Source organism: Diabrotica virgifera, chromosome 9 (genome assembly GCF_917563875.1).
Source record: "Diabrotica virgifera virgifera chromosome 9, PGI_DIABVI_V3a".
NCBI lineage: Eukaryota > Metazoa > Arthropoda > Insecta > Coleoptera > Chrysomelidae > Diabrotica > Diabrotica virgifera.
In genome coordinates this window covers 69,211,331-69,228,458 of record NC_065451.1, presented here as the reverse complement: position 1 = coordinate 69,228,458, position 17,128 = coordinate 69,211,331, and the positions used below count along the sequence as shown (strand labels likewise).

Here is a 17,128-nt window from a genome sequence, read left to right as displayed (position 1 = left end):
AGATAAAATATTGTATGAAACTGTGCGTGAAGTAATTTTTGCGCACTTACGCAATATATGGCGTGCGTGCGTAAAAAGCATACGTCACAGTCACAAACTGTTTCATAAATAACTATATTTTGTATTTGTTATAAAAGTTTCTAGTATCAAAACTGAAGGAGTTACGCTCAAAATAAAGTTGGCCCCTTTTTTTGGTAAAAAAAGATCGTAAAAATCTCGCACTATTTACATCCTAAATAAAATTAATCGTTATTGCTTTACCGTTTACTCTATATGAATGTGAATTGTTTATATGATCTGTAAGTTTGACCGGTTCGAAGTGCTTATTAAAAAAATGGTTTAAGAGTAAAAAAATGTTTCCAAAATTTTTGGAAAAATGCCTTTTTTCACAATAACTTAAAAAGTATTGCTGATACGAAAAATATCAGAAAGTAAAAAATGTCGGTTTTGCTTTTATAAATGTGCTAGTTTCATTTTGTTTTGCTGTAAGATAAAAATTTGTTAAGATATGGCTGTTCAAAGTTTGCATACACTCGTGATTAGTGACTCGTTCAAGCCCTTTCAACTATAACCCTTTCAAAAATAATTACACTAAGCCCGTGAAACTTACGGATCATATAAAAAATACATAATTAAAGTAAATTGTTTGTAAAGCGTTTACGATTAATTCCATTTGGGGTGCTAAATAGGGAGAGATTTTCACGATTTTTTTTACCAAAAAAAGAAGCCAACTTTATTTGGAGCGCAACTCATTTAGTTTTGATGCTAGAAATTTTTATAAAAAAAAAACAAATAAAAGTTTTTAAAAAAGTTTTAATAAGTTTTTCCCGAACAGTGCTTAATTTTTTGGTTATTTCACGTTGAAATATTAGATTTGGAATTTGGAGAATAAGAACGTATGTTTCATGAGCTAGCTACAACTTTGCTTTTGTTGGATTTTGCGGATACAAAACTTTTTTCGTTTTTTTATGCTATATTTTTGCTAAGATTATTTTTTTCGATAAAAGACATAGTTTTTGAGTTATTTGCGAAAAACCGTCTGAAAACGTAGATCTTTTATCGAAAAATAAATATTTTTAATCGCAAATAACTCAAAAAGTATTGACTTACTTAAAAAGTGCTATAGCACCAAAATTGTTTAGAATTAGTTAGTTTATCTATTTCAGGACTTATTTTAAATGCGCGTTTTTTCATCCCTCAGAAGGCGTGACTGTCACACCCAAAGTAAAAGCAACCAACGGCACAAGTTTAAGTTTGAAGTGGAGGGTAAGTAGAACCTAAAACCAAATTTTCATGCAATTCGGAGTTGACCCTGAAAATTATACAGTATCGCCGTATTTACCGTTCATTTACTGGGCTAATAATACTTATAGTATAGTTGATCCAAAAGATGGCATAACCCAGACATCCAAAGTGAAAGTTATCCTTCAACACCAAATTGTTCTATATGGTCCACACAATGTCCAGAAAAAAGTCACACCATTTTGAGCGTCGGGTTTGGGGGGGGGCGGGGGGAGGTGGAGAAATCGGTAAATTTGTAGTTTTTACGTTTTCCGTCAATATTTCTAAAACTATGCGGTTTAGCATGAACAACCCTCTATACAAAATTGTTCTACATTAAATTTGAAATAAAAAAGGCTCTATGCATAATCTTTCTAAAACGCATGGTTCCAAAGTTACGGAGGTAGTACAGTATAACTGGTCCAAAAAAAGACCTAACCCAAACATCCAAAGTAAAAGTTTTTCTCCAACACCAAATTGTTCTGTATGGTCCACATATTGTTCAGTAAAAAGTTACACCATTTTGAGCGTCCTATGGTGGCTCCCGCCTTCTGAGCCACCCTGGATACTTAGGGGTGCTTACCCCTACTATGAGGGTTGATGTAGTAAATATAGTTCGTTGTTAAGACATTTATTTACACGTTAAATATATCACAGAAAGTAACTGGTGGTATATTATTCACTTGAAATCGATGTTACCCCGTCGAATCTCAACTGCTCATTGATTTATCTGTTCTCGTAAAAATATAATTAAAGTCGGTTATTGTTTATTTACTGTTTTGGTAAGCCGAGGTGACCGTGATTCAAAGTGCTGACTGTTAATAAACACCCACTGAATATTATTGCAACTCGACCTTGTATCAAATACTAGCATGCATCGATGCAAAAACTAGGTTAATCGTATTTATTAAAACAACCATTACCACGATTCTAGTTTTAGTTCTCGTGTGAGTCGGACGTGTCAATAGCCGGTGCTGACGAGTAATCTAAACGCTTTACTAATACGAATAATAAGTATCGATAATTATTCAAATAATATATAGACTAATAACTCGCGTTTTTGTTTCTATTTTTTAATTAAATGAGTGCGGACACGGGCGGTAAACCGCCCCCTGAACCTGATGGACCTCCCAATACCACCCTTAGTAGTCCAGATGTTGAAATGGAATCCCCTAGCAATTTTAAAGGTTTTAGTAAGGCTGAACTCAACCAAACTGTAAGTACTTCCGATCCTATTAAATCTAACGATGACAAACAAAAAGAAATTTTTAAGTATACCATAAATGACCGTGGACCGTTCCATATATATGTTGAAAATAAAGATAGCGATCTTAAAGGTAAACTTAATGCATTAAAAATTGGTGACATTATTCTTACAAAATTCCCAGAATTAGATAATAAAATAATTAGTATCGATACAATTGGCAGAAATAAATTAAGAATTAAATTTACGGATTCTAAAAACGCTAATTACCTTATCGACAAGAAAGACGATCCGGTTTTTGTTAAAAACAATTTGGATGTTTATATACCTAAATTTATTATTATTAGACAAGGTGTTATACGGGATGTCTCAACAGAATTCTCCGATGAATATCTTAAAAATAAAATTAAAAAATTCGAAATAAATTCTAATTTTGAGGTAGTAAGCGTTTCTAGAATAAATAGAAAAACGGTTACCGATGATAAAATAAATTATGTTCCTACTAAATCGTGTGTAGTAAGCTTTAAAACACAAATACTTCCAAAATACGTTACTATAAATAAGGTGTTGAAAGAAATTGAACCATATCAACAAAAAGTCCTGCTTTGTTTCAACTGTTTGCGATTTGGCCACCAGGGGAAGCATTGTAGGAGTAACCCCCGTTGTAACAATTGCCAGAAAGACCATAATACAAAAGAGTGTCAGGAAACAACATTAACCCCAAAATGTTTTAGTTGTATGGGAGACCACTTCACAACAAATCTTAAGTCATGTCCAGAATTCAAAAGACAGAAATTAATTAAAGAATGCATGACTAATAGTAATATTAATTACCATGATGCCAACAAACAAATTCCCCGCAAATCTTATGCAGACGTAACATCAAATAACATTATTAAAGATTCTCATCAACAAAATTTGCCTTCTTCTAATTACCCTCTTGTTAACCAAAGTTTAAATAGCTCTTCTGTTACTCGTCCATTCACATTTTCGGCCAATAGTAATCATAATAAATATACAGTCGTCAAATCTTCTAAAGGCAGCAAAAGGCAGAGACCAAATAGTCCTGTCTTGACACAGTCAGATCCAGAATACACATTTAACTTTAGACAATCAGGAACTAATATTCCAATTATAAATAGTCCTTCATATAAAAATAATTTAAATTCAAATTCTCACACGCTACAGAGTCAAACTCTGATATTTTAGATATAATTTTTACTATTGTTACCGAACTTTTTAAAAATTTTAGGGAAACATAATCCGAATGTTACTTAACAAGACTTACAGCAAATATTAATTAGTAAACAATTATTAAACGTGCACAATATACCAACTACTTCGTCGTCTTCTCAACTATAAACAAACTCAACATTTTACAGTGGAACTGCAGATCTGCAGTTGGCAATAAAGAAAACTTAGAATATCTCTTAAACACAACAGAAACTACCATAGCAGCTTTGTCAGAGACCTGGTTCAAACAGGAAAGGTTTTATAACTTCCAAGGTTATAATATTGTTCGGTCAGATCGTATGGATGGTTACGGTGGGGTAGCCATACTAGTAAAATCCAATAGATTATTTTCAGAAGTCGTAGTACAGAAACTAGCAAGAATGATGTGTACATGCATCGAAGTGAAACTTCTACCTAATAACAAAGCAGTGTACATATTGTCAATATACATTAAACCAAAGACTCGGATAGAAGTAAGAGAATGGATACAATTTTTCGAAAACTTACCACGACCTTTTATAATTGCTGGAGATTTCAACGCTCATCATCTTTCTTGGGGTTGTGAGTTTAATGATGTCTATGGTGTTTCTTTGCTCAATGCTATTAATCACTGCAATCTTGTGTATCTCAATGATGGTGCACCCACACTTGTTACGTCAGGTAGAAAAAGTGCCATTGATCTGTCTATTTGTACGCAAGACATAGTACATTTAATATCTTGGTCAGTCATACAGGATCCTCATGGATCCAATCACCTTCCTATATATATGAAGTTTAATAACTCTGACTCAGGCTTACAAACCTATGGTCCAGTTCACAACATATGGGTTCTTAAAAGAGCCAACTGGAATCTGTACACGACAACACTAGAGGAAATGAGCACCGCATGTAACTACAACAATTTCATAGACACGATAAACTCAGCTGCAAACATTTGTATCCCGAAAAGAACAATAATAAGAAATAAGTACTGGAAGCACAAACCAAAACAATGGTGGAATGAGACCTGCAACAACATTGCTCATAGGAGAAAAGAAGCTTTCAGATTATGGAAAGAAAACCCAAACATACAAAATTTACTTGAATTCAAACGAGTTGATGCCATCGCAAAAAAAACATTCAAAGAAACAAAAAGAATTCAGTGGAGGAAATATGTTGAGAGCCTAAATCAGACAACTCCCATCACTGAAGTATGGAAAAAGGTAAATAGTTTTAAGAATCGTAAGCAGCAGAATAAGTTACCTATTGATCTGGAAGCAAATTGGATAGAAGAATTCCATGCCACAATCTCACTAGACTGGGCAAAAGAATGCATAGAATACAATCAGTTATCTTTAAAAACTGTTCCCAGAAACAACTTGTACTTACTTGAACGTTTTGAGATGTGGGAATTAGAAAGATCGTTGAAACTATCTAATAATACTTCACCAGGCGAGGGCAATATAACTTACTCCATGCTGTTTCACCTCCCATTTAAACATAAAAAGTCTCTGTTAGAAATCTATAATAGTATCTGGACTGGTTCAAGTCCTATTCCGGATAGCTGGAGGAACTATATAATATTACCTATTAAAAAGAAAGACAAACCGCTAGACCTCTCAAGTTCGTACAGACCTATATCCCTGGCATCTTGTATTCTTAAAACTCTGGAAAGAATAATAAAGAATCGATTAGAACAATGGCTAGAATTTGAACACATCCTACCAAACTCACAATATGGTTTCCGGAAATGTAGGTCCACTCTCGAAGCTATTACTGTTCTCGTTACAGATATACTGACAGGATATACAATAAAAAAACATACAGCTGTAGTTTTTATTGACCTTTCCTCGGCTTTTGATAACGTAAATTTAAACATTTTGTACCATAAGCTGACATCAATAGGAATACCTCATGAAATATGTTCATTTTTAATTTCACTATACTCTGATAGACGACTTTCACTAAAATTAAACCAAAATCTTCAAGGATCCCGAACATCGAATTTTGGACTCCCTCAAGGCAGCATACTCAGCCCGCTACTTTTTATACTATATACAATGGACTTCGAAGTAAATTTGAATAACGTGAATATGATACAGTTTGCTGATGATATAGTTATCTACACCAACGGTACTACTATTTCAAATTGTCAGAACATTTTAAACACAAACCTATGGTCAGTTAAGCACTGGTTAGATTCAAACAACTTAATTCTTTCTGAGAAAAAATCTGAAGTGTGTATTTTTACTAAAAAAAGGGACATAACTCAAGTACAGTTACAACTGGGACCATATCTTCTTCCAATCAAAAATTGTGTTAAATACCTTGGACTCTATTTAGACAGAAAATTACTGTGGAAAGATACCATCCACCATGCAATAAAAAAAACCGAGAACGCTATGAATATTTTGAGAGCATTCTGCCATACCAAATGGGGAGCAGATCCAAATACCGCTTTACTGTTCTATAAAACAATGGTTAGAAGTATATTAGACTATGGCAGTCACCTATATGGAACAGCAGCACATACTCACCGAAACAAAATAGAGACCCAGAAAAACACAAGTTTGAGAATATGTCTTGGTTATCTTAAATCTACCCCAATAAATATTATAGAAGTCGAATCTGTAGAACCTCCACTATCTTTCAGAAGGCAGCTAATTAGTCATAAATTTATGGCTAAAGCCATATCCAAAGAAGCCAGCTATCTTCGTAACATTCACGACCTCACTGTCTTAGTACTCACCCATCTATATTTTCACTCAAAAGCTACTCCACTCCTAGTAAACAGCTATACCACACTGGCACAAATCTCTAACTCCCTGTCTATCAACAAAACTATACCTATCTACACCGAACCTCCCCATGTTTTCTTTTCAAAACATATAAAAACATACTACCTGGACCCAAAAGAAAACTTTCTAGAAACCATTAATGGAAGATGGCCTGAACACCAATACATATATACTGACGGATCCAAGTTGAATGGAAAAGTAGGCTGTGCCTTTTATGACGCAAACTCTTCCCAATATTACAAGTTCAAGCTACCAGATGAGTGTTCCATATATACCGCCGAAACAATTGCCATAGCAAATGCATTTAGATACGTCCAGTCGAGAAACACACAGAATCATGTTATATTCACTGACAGTAAAAGTGCAGTTGACTGAATAACAAACTTGAAATCATCGAAAAACCTTACTAACATAGAGGCAGAAATATTAAAACTGAACTTTGAAGCAACAAAACAAAGGAAAACAATAACTGTAGTGTGGATTAAAGGGCACTCAGGAATAAAAGGTAATGATGCAGTGGATACACTAACCAAATCAGCCACTGACACAGGCTACCATCTAACCACCAATATTGTTCCATATACAGATCTTACCTCCAAGTTTACTTCACATTTAAAACAATTGTGGCAGCAAGAATATAATTCATCAGTCACAGGGCTTAACTATGTCGGCCACCAAAATAACATACCATTGAAAAGCTGGTTTCATGAATTAACCAAACGAAACTTCATTGTTACAATAAACAGAATAAGATCTAATCATGCTATGACTCCTTTGTACAAATATAAAATAGGACTGGATGAAAACCCATATTGTCCATGCGGAGAAGTTGGTGATATGAACCATGTAATCCTAGAATGTTCAAGAAATAAGAAGAGCATAGAATCATTTTTCGAAGAAATGGTAAATCTCAAATTCTGTTTGCCAACCAGTCTAAATTGTATAATTTTTAGTAATAATATTAACTTATATCAATGTTTGTATAATCATTTAATTCGTTGCAAAATGAAATTGTAAAAAACTAACACCATTGTAAGCAATTCTGCGATACAAAATATTATTGTAAGTGTGTTCACGAAAAAATTAACATAAAAAAAAATAATTAAAAAAAAAGTTAAAAAAAAAGTAAAATAATGATAAACAAATAAAAAAAAAACAAAAAAAAACAATGAAAAAAAAAGGAAATAAAACTAAACAAAATACTACATAAATAAAGCATAAAAAAAACAAAAATATAATTAAAAAAAAAATAAAAAAAATATACATATAAAAAAATGCACTAAACAGAAACACACATTTTACTAACACAATAACATTTATCCTAGGGTGTGAGAATTTGAAAAATCAATTTATTTATATTGGATCAAAAAAAATGCTCCCTTTATATTTCATAAATAAAAAATAAGTCTGGCTAATTGGTTCATGCCAAAGCCAATTAAAAAAAAAAACCATTACCACGGGCATTTAATTATTAAAAGGTTTATTTTTAATATGATGTTTACTGAGATGCTGTGTATCCCAATTCATCTTCCCCTTCCCCCGAAAATTTTCTGACTACGGAAAAGGAAGAAAATTTTTCTAATAGTACCACTAATTACTTGCTGCGTTTTACGAAGTACAATATATACATTTTTCCTATAAATACTAATTAGATACCAAAAAATAAAAGTGAAAATGTTCGTTATCTAGACTGTTCCCGTTTCACTTGTCACTCACGGTGTTCTCGGATTGTAAGCATATAATCTATTCTTATGTATTTCCTTGATTTTATTGTTTTCCGATCTGATCTTACAATTAACATTATTTACCTCTGTTATTGTGAAAGGGCCTACATAAAGACTATCAAACTTACCATTCTCTTCCCTTTTTACCAGGACTAGGTCTATATATGCTACCTTTAACTGTTCCGCTAATTCCTCTACTTCGGATGCGTACACTGCTGCATCTTTGTTTCCTTGCATTTTCTTTGCTAACTTGTCTATTATCGTTTTCGGATTGTCACCTCTTAATTCCTTCTTCAGTGCCGCTGCTATAAGTGGGATCGTATCCTCTGTAGTTATCAGATTTCTAGCCTTATTAGTCAATCTTGTTTTTATTAATGTTATTCCTGTTTCTTCATGTCCTTCTGCTATTTTTCCAAGTAACTCTAATGCGTCTAAAAATGGTTGTAGTTTCCCTGCGCTTCCATCAAACTCGTTGGGCAATACCTTGCTTGCAATATTCAAAAATTCGTTGATTGTCAGAGCCATGTTTAATATTTTTATCTCTTGTTTTATGTCGCTTTTTCCCTCTTTTATTTCCTCGTCAATTTTTTCCTCTATCTCCTCGTCACTTTTTTCCTCTTCTACTTCTTCGTCGCTTTGTTCTTCCTCTATTTCCTTGTCGATTAGTTGGTGTATTGAACTTGGAACTATTGTCCTTAAGTTTACAGCTTGAAATGAGCGTATAACTTTGTCTCTTATTTTTCCGAAATATTTGTTGCACGCTTCTCTTTGTTTGTCCGATAGCGCTTCCCAATTTTTCTTCGTTAAATGTGTGAATTTGTTATACAATTTAATTAGCTGTGTCGTTACTTCTTCTTGTATATCCTTAGATTTAGGTACTTTCTTCTTCAAGACCCTTCTACTTTGTCTTGTTACTTCTTGCGTAATCTCCTCAACTATTTTGATGAAATCTTCCCAAGTAACTTTGTTGCTACTCATTTATTCATAATTTTCTTATTCCTGTACCCGTAACGAACGCATAAATTTGACAGTCTTACGAGGTATAGTAAATATATATGAAAAATATTATGTCAAAAATAGTAAAAAATATAGTAAATTGCCATAAAAAAATCAGTATATCACTCAATATAAATCACCATTAAAAAGGGGTCTACTGCTTAGCCAATACAAATGTAATAAAAATCAGTAGTCAAATAATAAATGGATAAAAATCAGCAAAGATAAAATATGTTGGTAAATATATAAAAAAAATCATATAAAAATCAGTATCAAATAAAATGTATCATTACGTCCTATAAATAACTAATATCAGGGTTAAAAAAAAATTCTGTATATTTTGATAAATATTGGTATCATAAGGAAATTAAAATAAAATAATTAAGTAAAAATAGGTAAAACTTAAAAGGTAATGTGCGTCTTAAATTATAATTACGTTAATATTACTTTATACTTTATGCTTTATATTATACGAATCAGGAAATACCATAAAAATAGATAATATGGACTTACCACTTTAAACGTCTTTGTTCGTACCACCAAAAAGTCCTCGCTGCACGTTCCATAGCATTGTCCCACGATGTTCCATATGGTAGTTCCGTCCCCATTCCATTCCATTCAGCTCCGCGTCGGCCTGATGTCTCCATTATTTCCATGTAGGTACCACACTGTTGTCTAGGGTGGTCGAGGTGCCGGAACATTGACGTTTTTCTCCATTTCTATACTCGTCCTAGACTGCTAGTTCTGAGTTCTCGCCTGGTCTTGGATCGCCATATGGTGGCTCCCGCCTTCTGAGCCACCCTGGATACTTAAAGGTGGTTACCCCGACTATGAGGGTTGATGTAGTAAATATAGTTCGTTGTTAAGACATTTATTTACACGTTAAATATATCACAGAAAGTAACTGGTGGTATATTATTCACTTGAAATCGATGTTACCCCGTCGAATCTCAACTGCTCATTGATTTATCTGTTCTCGTAAAAATATAATTAAAGTCGGTTATTGTTTATTTACTGTTTTGGTAAGCCGAGGTGACCGTGATTCAAAGTGCTGACTGTTAATAAACACCCACTGAATATTATTGCAACTCGACCTTGTATCAAATACTAGCATGCATCGATCCAAAAACTAGGTTAATCGTATTTATTAAAGCAACCATTACCACGGGCATTTAATTATTAAAAGGTTTATTTTTAATATGATGTTTACTGAGATGCTGTGTATCCCAATTCAGTCCGGTTTGGGGGTAGATGGGGGAGAAGTCGGTAAATTAGTAGTTTTTTTACGTTTTTCGTCAATATTTCTAAAACTATGCTTTAGCGTAAATAATGTTATATACAAAAATGTTCTACATGAAATTTAAAACAAAAAAACTTGTATACATAATTGTTATAACATCAACGGTTCCAGAGTTACGGAGGGTGAAAAGTCGAGGTTTTCGATACTTTTTATATTTTATGGGCAATGTATGGTATAAGTATACCAAAAACCCAGACATCCAAAGTGAAAGTTATCCTCCAACACCAAATATGGTCCACATAATGTTCAGAAAAAAGTCACACCATTTTGAGCGTCGGGTTTGGGTGGGGGGGGGGGGGGGGAGTAATCGGTAAATATAAAAAGTATCGAAAACCTCCACTTTTCACCCTCCGTAACTCTGGAACCGTTGATTTTATAACAATTATGTATACAATCTTTTTTGTTTTAAATTTTATGTAGAACATTTTTCTATAGAACATTCTTTACGCTAAAGCATAGTTTTAGAAATATTGACGAAAAACGTAAAAAGCTACTAATTTACTTCTCCCCTATCTCCCCCCCCCCCAAACCGTACGATCAAAATGGTGTAACTTTTTACTAAACAATATGTGGACCATATAGAACAATTTGGTGTTGACGGAAACCTTTTACTTTGGATGTCTGAGTTAGGCCTTTATTTTGGACCAATTATACTATACTACCTCCGTAACTTTGGAACCGTTCATTTTAGAAGGGCTATGCATAGGGCCTTTTTTATTTAAAATTTCATGTAGAACAATTTTGTATAGAGGGTTGTTGATGCTAAACCGCATAGTTTTAGAAATATTGACGAAAAACGTAAAAAACTACGAATTTACAGATTTCTCCCCCCTTTCTCCCCCAAACCCGACGCTCAAAATGGTGTGACTTTTTTCTGAACATTATATGGACCATATAGAACAATTTGGTGTTGGAGGATAACTTTCACTTTGGATGTCTGGGTTTGGGTCTAACTATACCATACTATTAATAGACCAGTAAGGATCTGTTTTTATGTGGATGTGAGAGGTGGCATTCAGATTTTTGCGGATAAAGTTAGGTGATAACTTCGTTAATAATAATTGTTTTATGCTCCTTCTCAAATATGCCCGGAACATTAATAAAAAAAAATAAAATATTTAAAAATTTCAAAAAATTTCGTTTTTTCTCTACTTTTTTTGCTTATAACTTAAAAACTATTCATTTTAGAACAAAGTCCTATAGGAATAAAACAAAGATAATTAAATTTTCTATCAGATGCGATTGGCTAAAAATGTCTTAATTTATCACCCTTGCTTCAAAATAGCAATAAATATAAAATAAGGGGACAAAACAAGCCTGTCCTTATTCAATGATTTTCCATCACTTAGGTTACACTTGGAACCTTCCTAATTCGCTTAGAAAATTTTTGTAATGTGCTAAAACCGTACACCAAATTTCATTAAAATTGACTTACTAGATTTTGCATAATAATTTTGCAATCTAAACTTTTTTTAAAAAATTAAAATTTTTTAAAATCTTGCACAACAAAAACTAGAACATACAAAGATTTGTCAATTTTTTTACATATAAAGAAGTACTTCACACATCTAATGCACTTTACAGAATTGAAATCGGATTATTTAAGCAGCCTCAGCAATGTTTGTGCTGTGGCCAGGAGTGCTACGGGCTCCTTTATTTAGATGGACTTGCCCAAGTTTTTTTATGTATTTTGACCCGTAGAACACGAATTTTTTGGGTAACAGTTGATCCGGATGTCGATAAGATTGTTATAAACAAAGAACTTAAGGAATTACATAAAATCGATTTTTCGCAAAATAAAACATTTTTTTGTATTTCTTGGGTAATTCTAAGCAAAAAATGTTCTTACAAGTTTTTTCGTAGGATGCATAGTTTTCGAGATAAACGCGGTGCAACTTTCAAAAATCGAGAAATTGCAATTTTTGAACGCGAATAACGTTTGATTAAAAAATAAAATAGCAATTCTGCTGACAGCACTTGAAAGTTTAAGTCAAATTATACCGGTTTTAATTATATGCATTGCTAAAAATTAATTTTTTTATTATTAAACAAAGCTATTTGTTTATAAGCCAAAAAATTGTTTAAAAATTTAAAACATTGCTGGACCCCTTAAATAATCCGATTTTAATTCTGTAAAGTGTATTAGATAGGTAGAGCACCTCTTTATATGTAAAAAAATTAGTCAACTTCTAAATGGTCTACTTTTTGTTCAGAAAGATTTTAAAAAATTTGAACTTTTTTAAAAACATTTAGATTGCAAATTTATTATGCAAAATTTATTAGGTCGATTTTAATGAAATTTGGTACACGATTTAAGTATGTTACAAAGAATTTCCTAAGCGAATTACTAAAGTTCTAAGTGCCACCAAAGTGGTTAAAAAATATTGAATAACAACAGACTTATTTTTCCCCCTTATTTTGTATTTATTGCTATATTGCAGAAAAGGTAATACCTTAAGACAGTTTTTACCAGTCGTATATCATACAAAATTCAATTATCTTTATTTTATTTCTGTACGACTTTGTTCCAAAACGAATCGTTTTGAAGTTATAAGCAAAGAAAGCAGAAAAAATCGATGTTTTTCGAAATTTTTAAATATTTTAATTTTTTTATTAATGTTCCGGGCATATTTGAGAAGGAGCATAAGTCAATTATTATTACTGAAGGTGTCACTTAACTTTATCTGCAAAAATCCGAATGCCACCTCTAACATCCACATATAGACGTTTTTCCGCAGATCCTTACTGGTCTATAATAGAATAATTCCTTTTTGAAATCTTTTAGAAATCTTTTTGGGCGCTGTTGTTTTTAATTTTCCTTATTGGTATTTATACCTTGATTGCAAACTATTGAGAATTTGATTAACACTCTTAATATTTTATTTGATTTATTAAATTCTTAATTTTCTTGTAGGCATTGTGATGACGAGAGATTCGGATATTTCAACTGCTGAAGTAATATGTGTGACAACTGGCACAAAGTGCATCTCTGGAAAGAATATATGCTTAAACGGAACCGCACTCAACGATATGCATGCAGAAATTTTATCCCGAAGATGTTTGCTTTTCTACTTTTATGACCAGCTAGAACTGCTACTCTCTGGTAGTACTAGTGAAAAATCGATATTTGAACCAAAGATTTGCGGAAATGGTTATCGGATAAAAGAAGGAATTGAGTTTCATTTATATACGAGCAAATCTCCTTGTGGCGATGCCACTATTTATAACAACGGAGTATCAAATCCGGCAACCTGTGGTCTACTAAGAAATAAGTTAGAATCTGGTGAAGGTACAATACCTGTTAAGGATTCCATCACTCAAACTTGGGATGGAATTAAACAGGGTGAACCTTTGAAGACTATGTCCTGTTCTGATAAAATTTGCAAGTGGAACGTCATGGGACTGCAAGGATCTCTATTACTTCATTTTATTGATCCCGTGTATTTAAGCTCAGTGGTAGTGGGCAGCGAAATGAATAAAACGCATATAAGTAGAGCTCTTTACGGAAGGGTTGAAGATATATCAGATGACTTACCTTCACCATTTCGCATAAATAAACCAGATATGCTAATGGTAACATCTACTGAAGTACGCATACCAAAAAATGCTCCAGATTTTTCTGTGATATGGTTTTTAGGCATTAAAGAACCTGAAGTAGTGATATGTAATACGGGTAAACCAACGCAAAGTATTTCTAAGATTTGTAAACATATTTTAGCTACCAGATATGCCTTATTATCTGGACAATTGTCCGGCATTTCAAAGAAACAAAATTTACCCTTGACTGTAGCCCACGCTAAAGAATGTGTTCTTAATTATTCGGCTGTGAAAAAACTATTTTTTAAAGCTTTTCAAAAAGCTGGTTTAGGGTATTGGATATCTAAACCTGTGGAACAAAACATGTTCAATATTTTTCCTACTTTTTAAAATATAATAATATCTTATATTATTATATAGCATTAAAATGTAAGCATATATTTTTCTACATTTTTTAAGTTTTTTTATAAAAGTTTATGACAGAAATAAACCTTGTTTTTACAGTCTGTTTATTTATTTATTTATTTATTTCCTGCGAACTTCGTACCGCTTTAGAATTAATCAATGTTCTGTTAAATTATTAGATAAGTTCTATGGATTAAATTACTTTAGAACGTAGGGGCAAAATTTCGTGCCAATTCTTTTTAAATATGTACATTAATTTTTTTCGAATCCTGAAAGAAATTAATAAATATTTTTGAAAGATTTAAACGCGGATTGAAAGATTACATTATTACCGAGGGTCGAAAGTCCGTTAGAATAAGCAAAAAAGTTTTGAATGAGATATTTGAAATTAAAAATCACATTAAATTTTCTCTTTTTCTTCAGCCCTGTAACTTATTAAAATGAACATTATAGAAGTTTCCAGGGACTTCGGCTCTTGGCAATAATGTAATCTTTCATCCTGCGTTTAAAATTTTCCAAAATACTTATTTTCTCAGGATTCGAACAAAAATAAATGCATTTAAAAAGCATTGTCCTGAAATTTTGCGCCTACGCTCTTAAGTTTAATAAAAGTTTAAAATGAAACTAATTCACGTGACAACAAAGTAACCATTAGCCGAATGGGTTGCACTCCTGTCAAATATTTTCAGTGCGTCAGTTGACAAGTAAAACTCACTGAGTACAAAAATGATCGAAATTGCGATTTTATCACCAAATGCATTAATTGTATTGATCTTTGTCTGTAAAAAGTGACTACTACATCGTTTCTACAAAGACGTTTTCCACCTACCTCTACCGAAAGTATACTTTTCGTGACCTGTTTGTAGGGAGCAAAGTCGTACTTTTAGGGAGCAAAGTCGTACTTTTCCTGCCTAGTGAGGGAAAGTACTTTTCCTCCCTAGGGAGGAAAAGTAAAAGTGACGTCATGGTATGTCATTGATGAAATAACTTATTGACGCCCTATAGAATATTCTATTATCTATTACGTAAATATCTGTACAATTTAACGTTTATTTATAGAGCACCATGTACTTTGCAGAATGGTAATAACTATTTGTATAACACGGGAGGAAAGTGCCACTTTACTTTACTCCCATGTTATATATATATATATATATATATATATATATATATATATATATATATATATATATATAAATCCTACTATCAATTTGGCATCGATACATTATGCATTTACCATCAATTTGGCATCGTCTTGCAAAGTGGCATCTGTATATCGATGCCACTTTACACTACCTTAATAACTTTTTTCCTGTACTTGTTAGCAGAAGTCTAATCAACTCTGTAGTTAGAGATTTGATTCCTTGATGTTACTTTAATATATCAGCTTTCTTTGTTTATTCCTTACTGACTTATATAAGTTTATTCCATAAAATGTTTGAGTTCAAAATGATGGCACAGTGAAAATATTATATACATTTAGTTCAGTGTTTTACCGTTTTGTCGCTGCCGCTATATACATGAAAACGTATATCCCACTTTCATTATCAATCATTTTGGCATCAGAAATTTGGCATCACTGTTGAATACAATATTATCCACAACGAAAAATAGGCAATTTGAGAATGTATATATTATTTTCATCAACAAATCATTCTGGCATCAAGTTGTTTTCACCCAATTTTGAAAAAATGTGAAAGCTTATAATCCAAGGATGGTACTAAAGGTGAGAAATTTGACCTAAACTATCTGTCCGTCGGTCTGTCCGACCGCGAATATAACTCTTACGTCATTATACCAGGTAGAATGACAAATGAGGTGTCAAATGAAAGCGTATAATCCAAGGATGGTACTAAAGGTGAGATATTTGACTTAAACTTTCTGTCCTTCGGTCTGTCCGACCGCAAATATAACTCCTCCGTCATTATACCAGGTAGAATGACAAATGAGGTGTCAAATGAAAGCTTATAATCCAAGGATGGTACTAAAGGTGAGAAATTTGACTTAGGCTGTCTGTCCGTCGGTCCGACCGACCGCGAATATAGCTCCTCCGTCATTATACCAGGTAGAATGACAAATGAGGTGTCAAATAGAAGCTTATAATCCAAGGATGGTACTAAAGGTGAGACATTTGACTTAGGCTGTCGGTCCGTCCGACCGCGAATATAACTCCTCCGTCATTATACCAGGTAGAATGACAAATGAGGTGCCAAATGAAAGCTTATAACCAAAGATGGTACTAAAGGTGAGAAATTTGACTTAGGCTGTCTGTCCGTCGCGTCGGTCAGTCCGACCCCGAATATAGCTCCTCCGTCATTATACCAGGTAGAATGACAAATGAGATGTCAAATGAAAGCTTATAATCGAAGTATGGTACTAAAGGTGAGACGTCGGTCCGTCCGACCGCGAATATAACTCCTCCGTCATTATACCAGGTAGAATGAAAAATGAGGTGTCAAAAGAAAGCTTATAATCCAAGGATGGTACTAAAAGTGAGAAATTTGACTTAGGCTGTCTGTCCGTCTGTCCGTCCGACCGCGAATACAGCTCCTCCGTCATTATACCAGGTAGAATGACAAATGAGATGTCAAATGAAAGCTTATAATCCAAGGATGGTATTAAAGGTGAGAAATTTAACTTGGGCTGTCTGTCCGTCGGTCCGTCCGACCGC

At 33.1% G+C, this 17,128-nt stretch overlaps 1 protein-coding gene across 1 annotated transcript in view; it reads left to right on the top strand.

Moving 5' to 3' along the window:
- The window catches only part of LOC126892863 (double-stranded RNA-specific editase Adar-like), a 40,471-nt gene extending 25,913 nt beyond the window's left edge, over nucleotides 1-14,558 (top strand). Inside the window, exon 2 of the mRNA XM_050662673.1 lies at nucleotides 13,430-14,558. Coding sequence (XP_050518630.1) covers nucleotides 13,430-14,442 — 1,013 coding nt within the window. The 3' untranslated portion in view covers nucleotides 14,443-14,558. The remainder of the gene's footprint in view (nucleotides 1-13,429) is intronic.
- Nucleotides 14,559-17,128: the final 2,570 nt, after the last annotated feature.